This window comes from Sinocyclocheilus grahami, unplaced genomic scaffold (genome assembly GCF_001515645.1).
Source record: "Sinocyclocheilus grahami isolate Dianchi unplaced genomic scaffold, SAMN03320097.WGS_v1.1 scaffold720.1, whole genome shotgun sequence".
Classification (NCBI taxonomy): Eukaryota; Metazoa; Chordata; class Actinopteri; order Cypriniformes; family Cyprinidae; genus Sinocyclocheilus; species Sinocyclocheilus grahami.
The window spans coordinates 709,478-722,410 of record NW_015505899.1 but is presented as its reverse complement, the minus strand read 5'-3'; the positions used below and the strand labels follow the sequence as shown (position 1 = coordinate 722,410).

General features: G+C 35.8%; 1 protein-coding gene across 2 annotated transcripts in view; it reads right to left on the bottom strand.

Moving 5' to 3' along the window:
- LOC107560343 (voltage-gated potassium channel subunit beta-3) overlaps positions 1-12,933 on the bottom strand; it is a 56,314-nt gene that overhangs the window by 34,246 nt on the left and 9,135 nt on the right. Inside the window, exon 1 of one of the 2 annotated variants that reach the window (XM_016244490.1) lies at positions 11,617-12,921. The exons of the other annotated variant lie outside the window; for it this stretch is intronic. Within the exon in view, the coding sequence (XP_016099976.1) occupies positions 11,617-11,885 (269 nt within the window). The 5' untranslated portion in view covers positions 11,886-12,921. Of the gene's footprint in view, positions 1-11,616; positions 12,922-12,933 lie in introns of those variants that run through there. 2 annotated transcript variants of the gene reach the window in all.

Below are 12,933 nucleotides of genomic sequence, written 5' to 3'. Positions count from 1 at the left end.
ATATATATATATATATATATATATATATATATATATATATATATATATATATATATATATATATATATATATATATAGAAGAAGAAGTGTATATATACTGTGCACCAGAGAATATTGCATAATGTAATGTGCTCAGCTTCATCTTCCATGAACCAAGAGGAATACCAAGCATAAGTTTGATCATATATACTAAAGGTATACTGAACAGATAATCCAACAAAACTGGAATAGCTGTACATTTCATGCTGATGTGGAAGTATGTACTGTGCAGTAGCTCTGGCTGAATTAATTTCCACTATTATTTTACTAGAAATAGTCATATTGATACAAATCAATGACTTTTTTATGTTTACTTATTTTGAAAATTTTTGAAAATATCCTGAAAAGTCTGAAAAGGTTTGTGAGTTTTTCCTATATTAATATTCATATATTATTTCTATTAGGTATATCCCCTTTAACTATATTCCTTTTGACAGTCAATCAGTCAATCAATCATTCAATAAATAAAATAAATAAAAAAGTGTTTAAAAAACACATCAGCAAAGTATGTTATGGAAATAATATATTTTAAAAGAATATTCTTAAGTGTGAACTGAATGTGATGTTTTCAGACAGCAGTATATGCATATTTTTTTTACAGTTAAATAAAAATATAATATACAGTGGTGGCCAAAATTATTAGAACACTAGTATTTTCGCCCACTAAAAATGGTTATAAGTCAGTTATTTCTATCTTTTGATGTAGTGTATCTGTAGGAAATATCAGTTTACATTTCCAAACATTAATTTTGCCATTAATTGTAATAATCCAATTTGTCTCTGTGTGGAGCACTGGCTATTGTTAGACTCACTGGATTATTACAAAATAATGGCAAAATTAATGTTTGTAAATGACTTAAAACCATTTTTAGCTGGTAAAAAATACTAGTGTTTAATATTTTTGGCCACCACTGTAGTTTAAATTTATATTAAATGCAATTAGTTGAATTTAAGAGTGCTTTTTGACCCACTTGAGTAGACATATGGTAAAAGTGCCAAAAACATTTATGGTAAACTAAAAAACACTACGATTATATGCTATTTCAATCTTACATGTCCTATATTTAAATATATATTTGTAATAACACATTTGTAATGATGACGTTGCAGTTTAGTACATTTAAAAATATGTGGTTTTAAAGGTAATATTTAATAACACACTACAGTTACTTTACATGTGACACAGGACCACAAATCCAGTCATAAGGGTCAATTTTTTGAAACATCGTCTGAAAGCTGAATAAATAAGCTTTCCATTGGTTTGTTAGGATAGGACAAAATTTGGCCGAGATACAACTATTTGAAAATCTGGAATCTGAGGGTGCAAAAAATCTAAATATTGAGAAAATTGCCTTTAAAGTTGTCCATATGAAGTCTTAGCAATGCATATTACAAATCAAAAATGAAGTTTTGATATATTTACGGTAGGAAATTTACAAGATATCTTCATGGAACATGATCTTTACTTAATATCCTAATAATTTTTGGCATAAAAGAAAAATCGATAATTTTGACCCATACAATGTATTTTGGGCTATTGCTACAAATACACCCGTGCTACTTAAGACTGGTTTTGTGGTCCAGGGTCACATATGTACTTTAGTATGTTAGTCAACACATCAAAATAAGTGCACTTCTTTAAAGCACCACCAAAGATTATTAAAACAGTGATTTATAATGCACTTTGAAGTTAACTTTTTAGAAGTGCACTTTTTTAAAATTTTTCTTAAGTGTGTAAAGAAACATACAGTCTTGAAAGTGGCAATCCAAAGAGCATTCATTGGTTATTTAGCTTAGAAACTGAACTATACTCTATAGATCAAGGTCTTTGTAAAATACAGCATTAAGGCTTCAAGTGATAGTTCACTCAGCAATGAAAATGAACTCAATTAGTTATGATTTACTCACCCTCACATAATTCAACACCTACAGTATATACATTTCTTTCCCCTATTAATATAAAAAAAAAGATTTTGAAAAATGTCTCAGTGTTTTTTTAAGTATAGTTTTGAACCCCGCCGACTTGAATTGTAGGAGCAAAAGGAGTAGAAACGTCCTTCAGAATATCTGGTTGCACTTTATTTTAAGGTATGTGCACTTACAGTGTACAGACCCAAGAAGATACTAATATAAGGGTACTGTATCTATATGGACTTAACATAGGTTAGGTTTAGTTTCAGGGGTAGGTTCAAGGTTAGTATTTAGTTTTGACCCAATCAACTTTTTTCTTTAGCAGAAGAAATGAGGTCATAAAATGAACTGTGTATACCATCCCTTTAATAGCATTGTTTATGCTTTAAAAATAATTAGAAATTGTGTCTCAGCATGGCAAGTATTGTATCTCTCAACTCATCTAAAAAATCAAACTGCAGTCAAAACGAATCAGCACTGAAAGAAGTGTTACTAGACATGATATGTCTGATCAATCTATGTCCCAAAATGCTTTTTTTTTTAATGAGGTCCATTCCCTGGAACCCCTCACTCTTTAACAATTTAATCTAGGCATCTTGTTGAAACATAATCTTCTCCAAAGTTGACAGTATAATGCAGCTATTCACTTTGCTAACCTAGTTAATACTTGCAGTGCTACAATGTTGCATTGGTAATGGAAGACTAGCTATGATGGTGAGTCTCATTTTCTGTGATTCTACAGTGTCTGGGACAGGAAAGAGATCAGAAATGTTTCATGACATTATACTGGCAAAACAAATTGAATGCAGTTAAATATGAGTCACCATGCCTGTGAGATCAAATGAATTTGCTTAATGTAATTAGCAGATCTGTGTTCATTAACACGACTGCTAGTATCTATGAGCTAGAACCACAAAACGCAAGACTCTAAAACCCAAATATAAATGTGCAAAGAGTTGGAGTAATGGTCTTGTGGAGTACTCTGGAGGTTTGGGTCTTGGGTTAAGTCATGGTCTAGTTTTGGGCCTCAAGGGTTCTAGTCTTGGCCAGGGTCTCAGGGGGTCTGCAATTGGTCTGGGTCTTGGGGGTCTGGTTTTGACTCCATCCCTAGACACACACATAGAGGGAACTGAACCAATTCTCCTTGTTCTCTTATCCCTCACCCAATGTTGTATTGAATGTGCATTTGTAGTGTATTTCAAATCTTAAAAGTATATTTACTGTATATGCAGATAATATATTATATTAAATAAAAGGCAACTTAAGTGTACTTTCTAAAAAGTGCACTTTTTATAATGTCAAATTAAAAGTATGTATACTTTAAAGTACATTTTAAATAATTATGTTCTAATATGGTAACACTTTACTTGAAGGGGTGTGCATAAGACTGACATGACACCTTCATAATCATGACATGACACATGTCATGAATATAAAGGAGGGTTTATGCATGTTTATGACAACTGTCATTAAGTGACATTCACTCAGTTATGTCATTTTTAATGCAAATATGACATTATTTGACGTAACCCTAACCTAACCCTACCCCTACCCCTACCCTTACCCCTAACCATAGTCCATAACAAAGACATCTCAAACAATGTCATCTTTGCATTAAAAATTACATAACTGAGCGAATGACCTTTAATGACAGTTGTCATAAACATGCATAAAAAACCTTCATATTCATGACATGTGTCATCTCATGATTATGTAGGTGTCATGACATGATTATGAAGGTGTCATGTCATGATTATGAAGGTGTCAATTCAGTCTTATGCACACCCCTTCAAGTAAAGTGTAACCTAATATTCTTTTGTTGTACTTGTTTTGATGTATTGACTATGCCTTGGTGTACTAAATTGCAACTTCATCATTACAAATGTGTAATTACAAATATGTAAATTCATGACATACAAGTTTCAATATGACATTGAAATGACATAAAAGTATATTTTAGTTTATCATAAATGCTTATCAGTACATTCAGCAGTATACACTTTCACAATATTTCAAAAGCCAAAAGAAATCATTTTGAAAATACATATAAAAAATGTACTTAAGTCCAACTTAAATAGGTAAAAAAATAAAAAATAAGTAAAGGCACTCTAAAGTTCAGCTGATGGCTTTAGACATGTTGGCTAAACATTTTTGTTCATATGTTGTCTTGGATAAGTGTTAGAGATTTAATGTTAATCTTAGTTATGGATTTTGTGTTGGAATCAGAGATCATTGTCTCTGACCTATTTGATTTCTTATTGACTAGCAATCAGGCCAGCTCTGGATCACTCACTGTTGATTGTGATCTTGGGTAAGATTGTGATCTTACATATTAGAAGATGCTGGCCAACATTTACCCAAAGCCAACTGAACAGAGGGACCCAGTACACATTCAATTCATTTGCCCATATTTTGTATCATACTTCTCACTGGTCAAAACAGAAGCTAATCTTTCTTCGTTTTTACTTAAAAGGGCCATATGATGCAATTTCAATTTTTCCTTTCTCTTTGGTGAAGCTCTTGGTGCACAAAGAAGATCTGTAAAGTTGCAAAGACTAAAGTCTCAAATCCAAAGAGATATTCTTTATAAAAGTTATGAGTCAGCCACGCCTACCTAAAACGGCTTGTTCTAACACGCCCCCACATATCTACGTCGCTATGTGGGAAGATTTGCATAACGCCCCTCAAATGTTCACGCAAAGAAAGAAGGCGTCATTTTTATTCTCGCTGTAGTATTGTTGTTGCCGCCGCCGCCATGTCATGAAGGCGCTGTGTTTCATTGTGAAAGCGAAACTACTTTGTTTGGCCTTCCAAAAGAGGACGATATCTTTTTCGTCATGCCTGGAGCTGATCCGTGCTGGTTGCTGAGGAAATACAATAACTTTGCGCTGTGGATCACTGGATCGGCTTTCACCGTGGACTAAGCAGAGTCCAACCCAGGTAAAAAGAGCAACACAGACATTCTGCTAAGCATCTTCCTTTGTGTATCACGGATGAAAAAAATCATATAGGTAATGGACAGCATTAGGATGAGAAATTTATCACAAATTATAATTTTCATTGAACACTTTTAAAAATGTTTAACAGTGAAGACCTTTGTGAAAAACTAGGACTTATCTTTATATTCAAATTCATGATTACTTTCACTGTCTTTGAAATAAGACTATAATATATACTATATAATATATAAGTATGTTACCGAATGCACTGACAAGCATTTAAAGTAATCTAAATTTCTATTGAAAGTTGTGTGTCATGTCATATATTTAAAATATATTAAAGCTGCAGTCTGTAAGTTCTGGCTCTTTGTCGCATCTCTGTTTGAAACCTGCAATTGAAGTTATTTGCAGAATTATCATCTTTACGTGGGCTGTGCAACGGCACGGATCCTCAGTGCAGATGAATGTAATGTTTTGGGGAGTATGTGTGGCTGTCAGTCATTGCATCAACGAAAAATTTATTTTGGATCATTTTTAACCAAAAAAAAAGCTTTAATAGCAAATACATATTTCAATTTGTTTACTTGAAAAAATCTTGCAAACGTAATGACTCAGAAAATATCTAGTTAAGGTTACTTAGTATGTTCAAGTTTTCATAACTGGCTTCTGAGTAATCTTGAATATATAGAGCAACCCAGGTGAAAAAGGGCACTTCCATAATGTACTTAAAGTGCTCCATTTTCATGCACTAATTTTGTACTTAATATACTAAATATATATTTAGTACTTCTTAAGATACTCTTAAGAACATCTAAGTGTACTCAGCTGTGCTATTTTGAGACACCATGAATATGAACTAAAATGTGCTTTTAACATACTGTCTCTGTATTAAAAAATTTATTTATTTACACTTGTAGTACACTTATGGGTTCAAGTGTACTACAAGTGGTAACTGAATTTTACATTTTATTTCATATTCATGGTGTCTCAAAATAGCACGGATGAGTACACTAGTCTAATCACCCAAACTTTTTTTTTTTTTTTTGCTTGCTTTGCGCTGTTTGAGGGTATTATAATCCTTGTTTCAGATCGTTAAAAATACAGAATACTGTTGTTATATCCTTTTTGTAACTTAACTTTTGTTGTATGGAAAAAGAGCAACACAGACATTCTGCTAAGCATCTTCCTTTGTGTATCACGGATGAAAAAAATCATATAAGTAATGGACAGCATTAGGATGAGAAATTTATCACAAATTATAATTTTCATTGAACACTTTTAAAAACGTTTAACAGTGAAGACCTTTGTGAAAAACTAGGACTTATCTTTATATTCAAATTCATGATTACTTTCACTGTCTTTGAAATAAGACTATAATATATACTATATAATATATAAGTATGTTACCGAATGCACTGACAAGCATTTAAAGTAATCTAAATTTCTATTGAAAGTTGTGTGTCATGTCATATATTTAAAATATATTAAAGCTGCAGTCTGTAAGTTCTGGCTCTTTGTCGCATCTCTGTTTGAAACCTGCAATTGAAGTTATTTGCAGAATTATCATCTTTACGTGGGCTGTGCAACGGCACGGATCCTCAGTGCAGATGAATGTAATGTTTTGGGGAGTATGTGTGGCTGTCAGTCATTGCATCAACGAAAAATTTATTTTGGATCATTTTTAACCAAAAAAAAAGCTTTAATAGCAAATACATATTTCAATTTGTTTACTTGAAAAAATCTTGCAAACGTAATGACTCAGAAAATATCTAGTTAAGGTTACTTAGTATGTTCAAGTTTTCATAACTGGCTTCTGAGTAATCTTGAATATATAGAGCAACCCAGGTGAAAAAGGGCACTTCCATAATGTACTTAAAGTGCTCCATTTTCATGCACTAATTTTGTACTTAATATACTAAATATATATTTAGTACTTCTTAAGATACTCTTAAGAACATCTAAGTGTACTCAGCTGTGCTATTTTGAGACACCATGAATATGAACTAAAATGTGCTTTTAACATACTGTCTCTGTATTAAAAAATTTATTTATTTACACTTGTAGTACACTTATGGGTTCAAGTGTACTACAAGTGGTAACTGAATTTTACATTTTATTTCATATTCATGGTGTCTCAAAATAGCACGGATGAGTACACTTAGATGTTCTTAAGATTTTCTTAAGAAGTGCTAAAGAATAATTTTTAGTATATTAAGTACACAATTAGTGCGTCAAAATAGAGCACTTTAAGTACATTATGAAAGAACACTTTTTCACCTAACCTTAGATTTTTTGTGTGTGAGAACTATAAGCAGGTGCTCAACACATCAAAATACATTTAAATACAACAAAAAATGACTACAACGTATTCAGTTTTTATTAAAAATTAAAACATGAATTTAAAATGCACTTTAACATAAACCTTTCATTTCACATTATTACAAAGTGCACTTTTTAAAAGAGTACTTAAGTGTGTTAAGAAACACATGGATGTCTCTCTTTAAGTACACTTACAGTAAGTGGCCTTTTATTTTATTAAAATTCTATTATCCTCAAGTACAGTAAATGTACTTTACATTTACGATATGAAGTACACTACAAGCGCAAATACAAAACAATTATGTACACTTCTTTTTCACAAAGGGAGATCCGAAACCTTCTAATGTTAGCACGTCTTATAGTGTTACTTGACAGAATGCACAGCACCAACAAACATCCATTATATTTGCACAATGACAAATGCACGTTAAACATGTGAATCTCTGCAAGCCACTTCAACTCTGTATAGGAACTGATATAAAAATCTAACATATGGTTTGTGAGTAATTTTCTGGCTAATCCAGAGCGCTGGCTAAGGACATTGCTGTATAACCTCTCGCTATGACAAGCACAACTGCGATATTCACAGATGATGTGCCATCAGACGCATATGTTTCTTAATGGCCTCCATCTCCCAGCGCATGAAAATGAAATGGTAGCTTTTCAATCACAACAATCAGGGGTCATTAGCATAATTATAGCTATTGTTATTTTGAATATCATTAATAGCATTACACAGCAAGTATTTTCTAATGTGTTGGTACACATGCTTTACATTTGAAAAAAAAATTTGCATGTGGGTATATTATCCTCAAGTACAGTAAATGTACTTTACATTTACGATATGAAGTACACTACAAGCGCAAATACAAAACAATTATGTACACTTCTTTTTCACAAAGGGAGATCCGAAACCTTCTAATGTTAGCACGTCTTATAGTGTTACTTGACAGAATGCACAGCACCAACAAACATCCATTATATTTGCACAATGACAAATGCACGTTAAACATGTGAATCTCTGCAAGCCACTTCAACTCTGTATAGGAACTGATATAAAAATCTAACATATGGTTTGTGAGTAATTTTCTGGCTAATCCAGAGCGCTGGCTAAGGACATTGCTGTATAACCTCTCGCTATGACAAGCACAACTGCGATATTCACAGATGATGTGCCATCAGACGCATATGTTTCTTAATGGCCTCCATCTCCCAGCACATGAAAATGAAATGGTAGCTTTTCAATCACAACAATCAGGGGTCATTAGCATAATTATAGCTATTGTTATTTTGAATATCATTAATAGCATTACACAGCAAGTATTTTCTAATGTGTTGGTACACATGCTTTACATTTGAAAAAAAAATTTGCATGTGGGTGCATTTATGAGGGGATATTCTGAATAACATACTACATACTAATTATCAACTTCACCAGGAAAGAAAACCATTATTGTTGCACACAGTGCATGCTGTTTAAAAAATAATAGGCAGTAAGCAGTAAGCTAGTATTTTATTCTGAACATGCTGTTGAGCAGTGAGAAAGAGAGAGATTCGGTCAGGAAAGAAATTAGTATCTCTTTACTTTAACCACTATCTTTACCTTGACCACTAACTGAAGTTACAGTGCTTTTGTGTCTCTATTAATTAAAAACTGAGATGACAGTTTATTGAGAAAACTCCACAAAAACAATATTTTTCTTTTCACCTGCCAACTTCCACCCTCTGGCTAACAATCTCCTGTCCTTTATACACCATTGGCACAGCTGCTCAATAGAGAGGACTCCAGTAATAACACAATGTAAACTAGATTAAAAAAGTTCACTAAAGCAAACTTTGATGTTGGTTTGAGTAAGCCTGGCCAAAAGTTTGAAGCAGTTTAAAAAGATTGAATTCTGAAGGTTTTAAGGCCACGCAGACAGACAGACAGAGATGATAGAACGATAGATAGAATGATAGAACGCTAGAACAATAGATGACAGATAGACAGACAGACAGACGATAGATAGATAGATAGATAGATAGATAGATAGATAGATAGATAGATAGATAGATAGATAGATAGATAGATAGATAGATAGATGGGGTTGTTACTACATGGTCACTAAAGATTCTGGCTGTTGCTAGGGTGGATAAGTAAAAAGTTAGATTGCAGTTTAAAAGCATATCAAATGTCTAGTGAGTGTTTCTCAAACTGCCATAATAAAATCCATCTCACTTTCCAACACTCTCCACTAAACCTGCACACTCTGTGTGTGTTTGTGTGTGTGTGTGTTTGTTTTTTTTATTTATGAGGACACACATTTGTATAATGACATGGGTATGACATAGGTATTACAACGAGAAGGTGATTTATAAGGACATTTTGAGTATCCCCATATTTCAAAAGGCTTTTAAATCATTCAGAACGAGTTTTTTTTTTTTAATCTAAAAATGCAGAAAGTTTCCGGTAAGGGGTAGGTTTAGGTGTAGGGTTGGTGTAGGGCAATAGAAAATACGCTTTGTACAGTATAAAAATTATTACGCCTTGGGAATGTCCCCACAATTCACAAAAACAACCCTGTGTGTGTGTGTGTCACCTAGGAGGAGTCTCTCCACAGTCTGTCCAAAAAGTCAAGTCCACATGACCACAAGAACCACACAGGAAGTGAGCGTCTGTCCAACATGGAAAATGGCCAAGCAGAGTTTGCTTTAGGTCCAGGTAGATCCAATAGAGTGATGTGCAGCAAAGTGGAAACTCATTTAAGTAGTGGCTCAGCAATCTGAGAAAGGGCTGTGAACGATCCGTGGGTGTGAGTCTGAGGCTGAGATTAGCACAACACACGCTCACACAAACATATTTCACAGTGGAGCAACATATTCAATGAGAAGAAATGTGATGTTGTACTGGATTTTATCCACCCAGAATTGATTAGATCATGAAAAGTGGGCATTTATACAATAATGAAACCAATCAGAACGCAAGTTTGCGGTGGAAGAACTACTAGCCCTTTGAAACAAGGACTCGTTTCAGTGGCTGAGCACGTACAGTTTAATCATGAACAGTTACAGAGCAATTTTTCCTTTAGGATAACATGCAGTGATGAATCAGGCATGCACACACACACACACACACACACACAGGTTTGTTTTTATGGTTTATGGGGACTCTTCATAGGCGTAATGGTTTTTATACTGTACAGACCGTATATTCTATTGCCCTACACCAACCCTACCCCTAAACCTACCCCTCACAGGAAACTTTGTGTTCAGATTTTCAAAAAAACTCATTCTGAAATATTTATAAGCCTTTTGAATTACTGGGACACTGAAAATGTCCTCATAAATCACCTTCTCGTTGTAAAACCTGTCATACCCATGTTATTATACAAATTTGTGTCCTCATAAACCACATAAACATGCACACACACACACACACACTCACACACATGAATAGTTAAGCTGCAGTAGAGAACTAAATGCTTGCATTTTCTGAAGAATATGCCACAATTTTAGACTGTTGTGAGTGACTGCCAGAGTGTTGCTACGCTGTTGCTAAGGTGTCTGGAGTAGCACATTGCTGCTGTGTGGTAGTTAAGAGTTTTCTGGGAGGATGTTAAAGCATATTTTAGTCATGTGTTTTACCCTAATGGTGTTTTATCTTTGTGTTTGACCATGTCTATATATAATAAATATTGGCCATGTTTTATAGGCAGGCCTAACTGTAAATCATCATATGGCTTAATATTTTACCACCTATATTATTATGGCTGTTATCAGTACATTTTAAGGTAAAAAGCAGATTTTGATAGTAGATTGATATTTGACATTATATTAATTCTTGAAATACACAGGCACCAATATGCCATCCTTTATAAACATTGTCAGTTTTGATAGTGAATTTTAGGCTGCCATTATTTTTACTGTATATTTGACAGGATATCTTTTAAAGTGTAGATATGGCTTGAAACGATACACTTTTTTATCATCTGCCAAACAAATCACAAGTCACATTACTTAATAATAATAATAATAAAGAAGCAATTTATTCTTTTGGCAACTTCTGTCAAGTTGTGCATTTTATGCAACAACTAATTCTGTGTCATGGTATGAGAGCTTATCGTACCATTTTATATATTGATATGTACTAAACACTAAAGGCATTAGATGGCCTAGTCAATAATGCAAGCAAAGGAGGCAATTCCGTGCCTGCCCCTGACATCCAGTTTGCCATTCATTCAGCTCAGCCAAAACACACGCCCTGAAGTGAACACGCATGCACTCAGTATTAAAGCGGCTGTCAGTGGGAACTTATGAATCTGTAAAGAAGCCATAAAACATCAGACAGCACAGAATAACCCAGTACTGCCCTAAGCTGCCACCCAACAGGTGGTGCTACACACATACACGCCACTTCCACCTGTCTCACCTGTATTTCATGCTACTGTGTCGTCCAATAGCCTCCTTCATGTGGGCGTGGCCTTGAGGCAGGGGTCGGGACCCCGCCACGTCCCGTGTTTTGACCGAGCTCTGAGGGGCGTAGTTGCCATTTCCGCCCTGTCCGCTCCCTCTTTCTCCTCCACCTCCACCTCCTCCGCTGCTGCTGCCCCCTGGTGGAGGGGCAGTTCGCAGGCCGCACAACCGGTCCTCGCTGCGGCTCTTCAGATTGTGCTCCGTACAAGCGAATGAGACCTGCATCCTGACCCGCTCTCACACACTTGTGACACTTGTGTGTTTGAGTTTATTAGACTGAATCACTTTTGGTGTGGTAACAACGAAGATGTTTATGGGAGTGCCTGATAGACAGACAGATAGATAGATAGATAGATAGATAGATAGATAGATAGATAGATAGATAGATAGATAGATAGATAGATAGATAGATAGATAGATGCACAGGGCAAACCTGCGCTCAAGTCAGGTCTTGCACCTGCTGGCACCAACTTGCAGCTGTTGCCAGGAGGGCGCGCCTCCAAACGCAACCCTGACGCGGTGGGGTGCGTGTTTATGTCGCCAGGCAAAAAGTCACGACTGGCTGCTGTCCAGGCCTTTAGTGTGCCGCTGCGTGCACAGTCTGTCTATGCAGTCGCCCACTGCACTTCTCCAATACCCCGATCGACGCAACTTGAAGACGCTCCTCTCCGTGTTGAGGCATTCCTCTGCAGAATCCGGGTGGTCTCTCTGTGCGAGGCGGGGGACCTCCTCAAAATGCGGAACCACCCATCCACACCGGGTTTCCACTGACGGGATGCGCAACAGCCGGTGCTGCTTCACCTAATGGCACTGAAGCCCAGTTACGCGGCGGTCGAACGCGACTGCAGGGACGCGCGTATGCGCGCACGCTTGTGTTCACGCACGCCTGGCCATCTCCTCGTCTACAGTCGTATGAACACAAATTCACGCACACAATCACTCTTTCACGCGCTAAGTGGTAATGGTCACTATCTGACACGCAACGCACCCTCACGCGTTCGACACAAGGCAGCAAATGTCGCGCTGTTTTTCTGGCGCGTAATTATTGCCATGGTGATCATCGCACGCGATCAAAAGAGAGTTTGACAGCGCCGCAGTGTCCATATTCCATCGTCAGATCTCACTGTAGCAGCCGATATGTCGCATCGTGAAGGCGGTCTAGCAACGAAAGGCTGTGGATGGAGATGTGAAGGGAATTGTTCATCCGTTCAGAGCGACAGAGCCATCAAACGCGAGACTGCCAACTCAGAACCCAATGAAACCTTCTGTGATC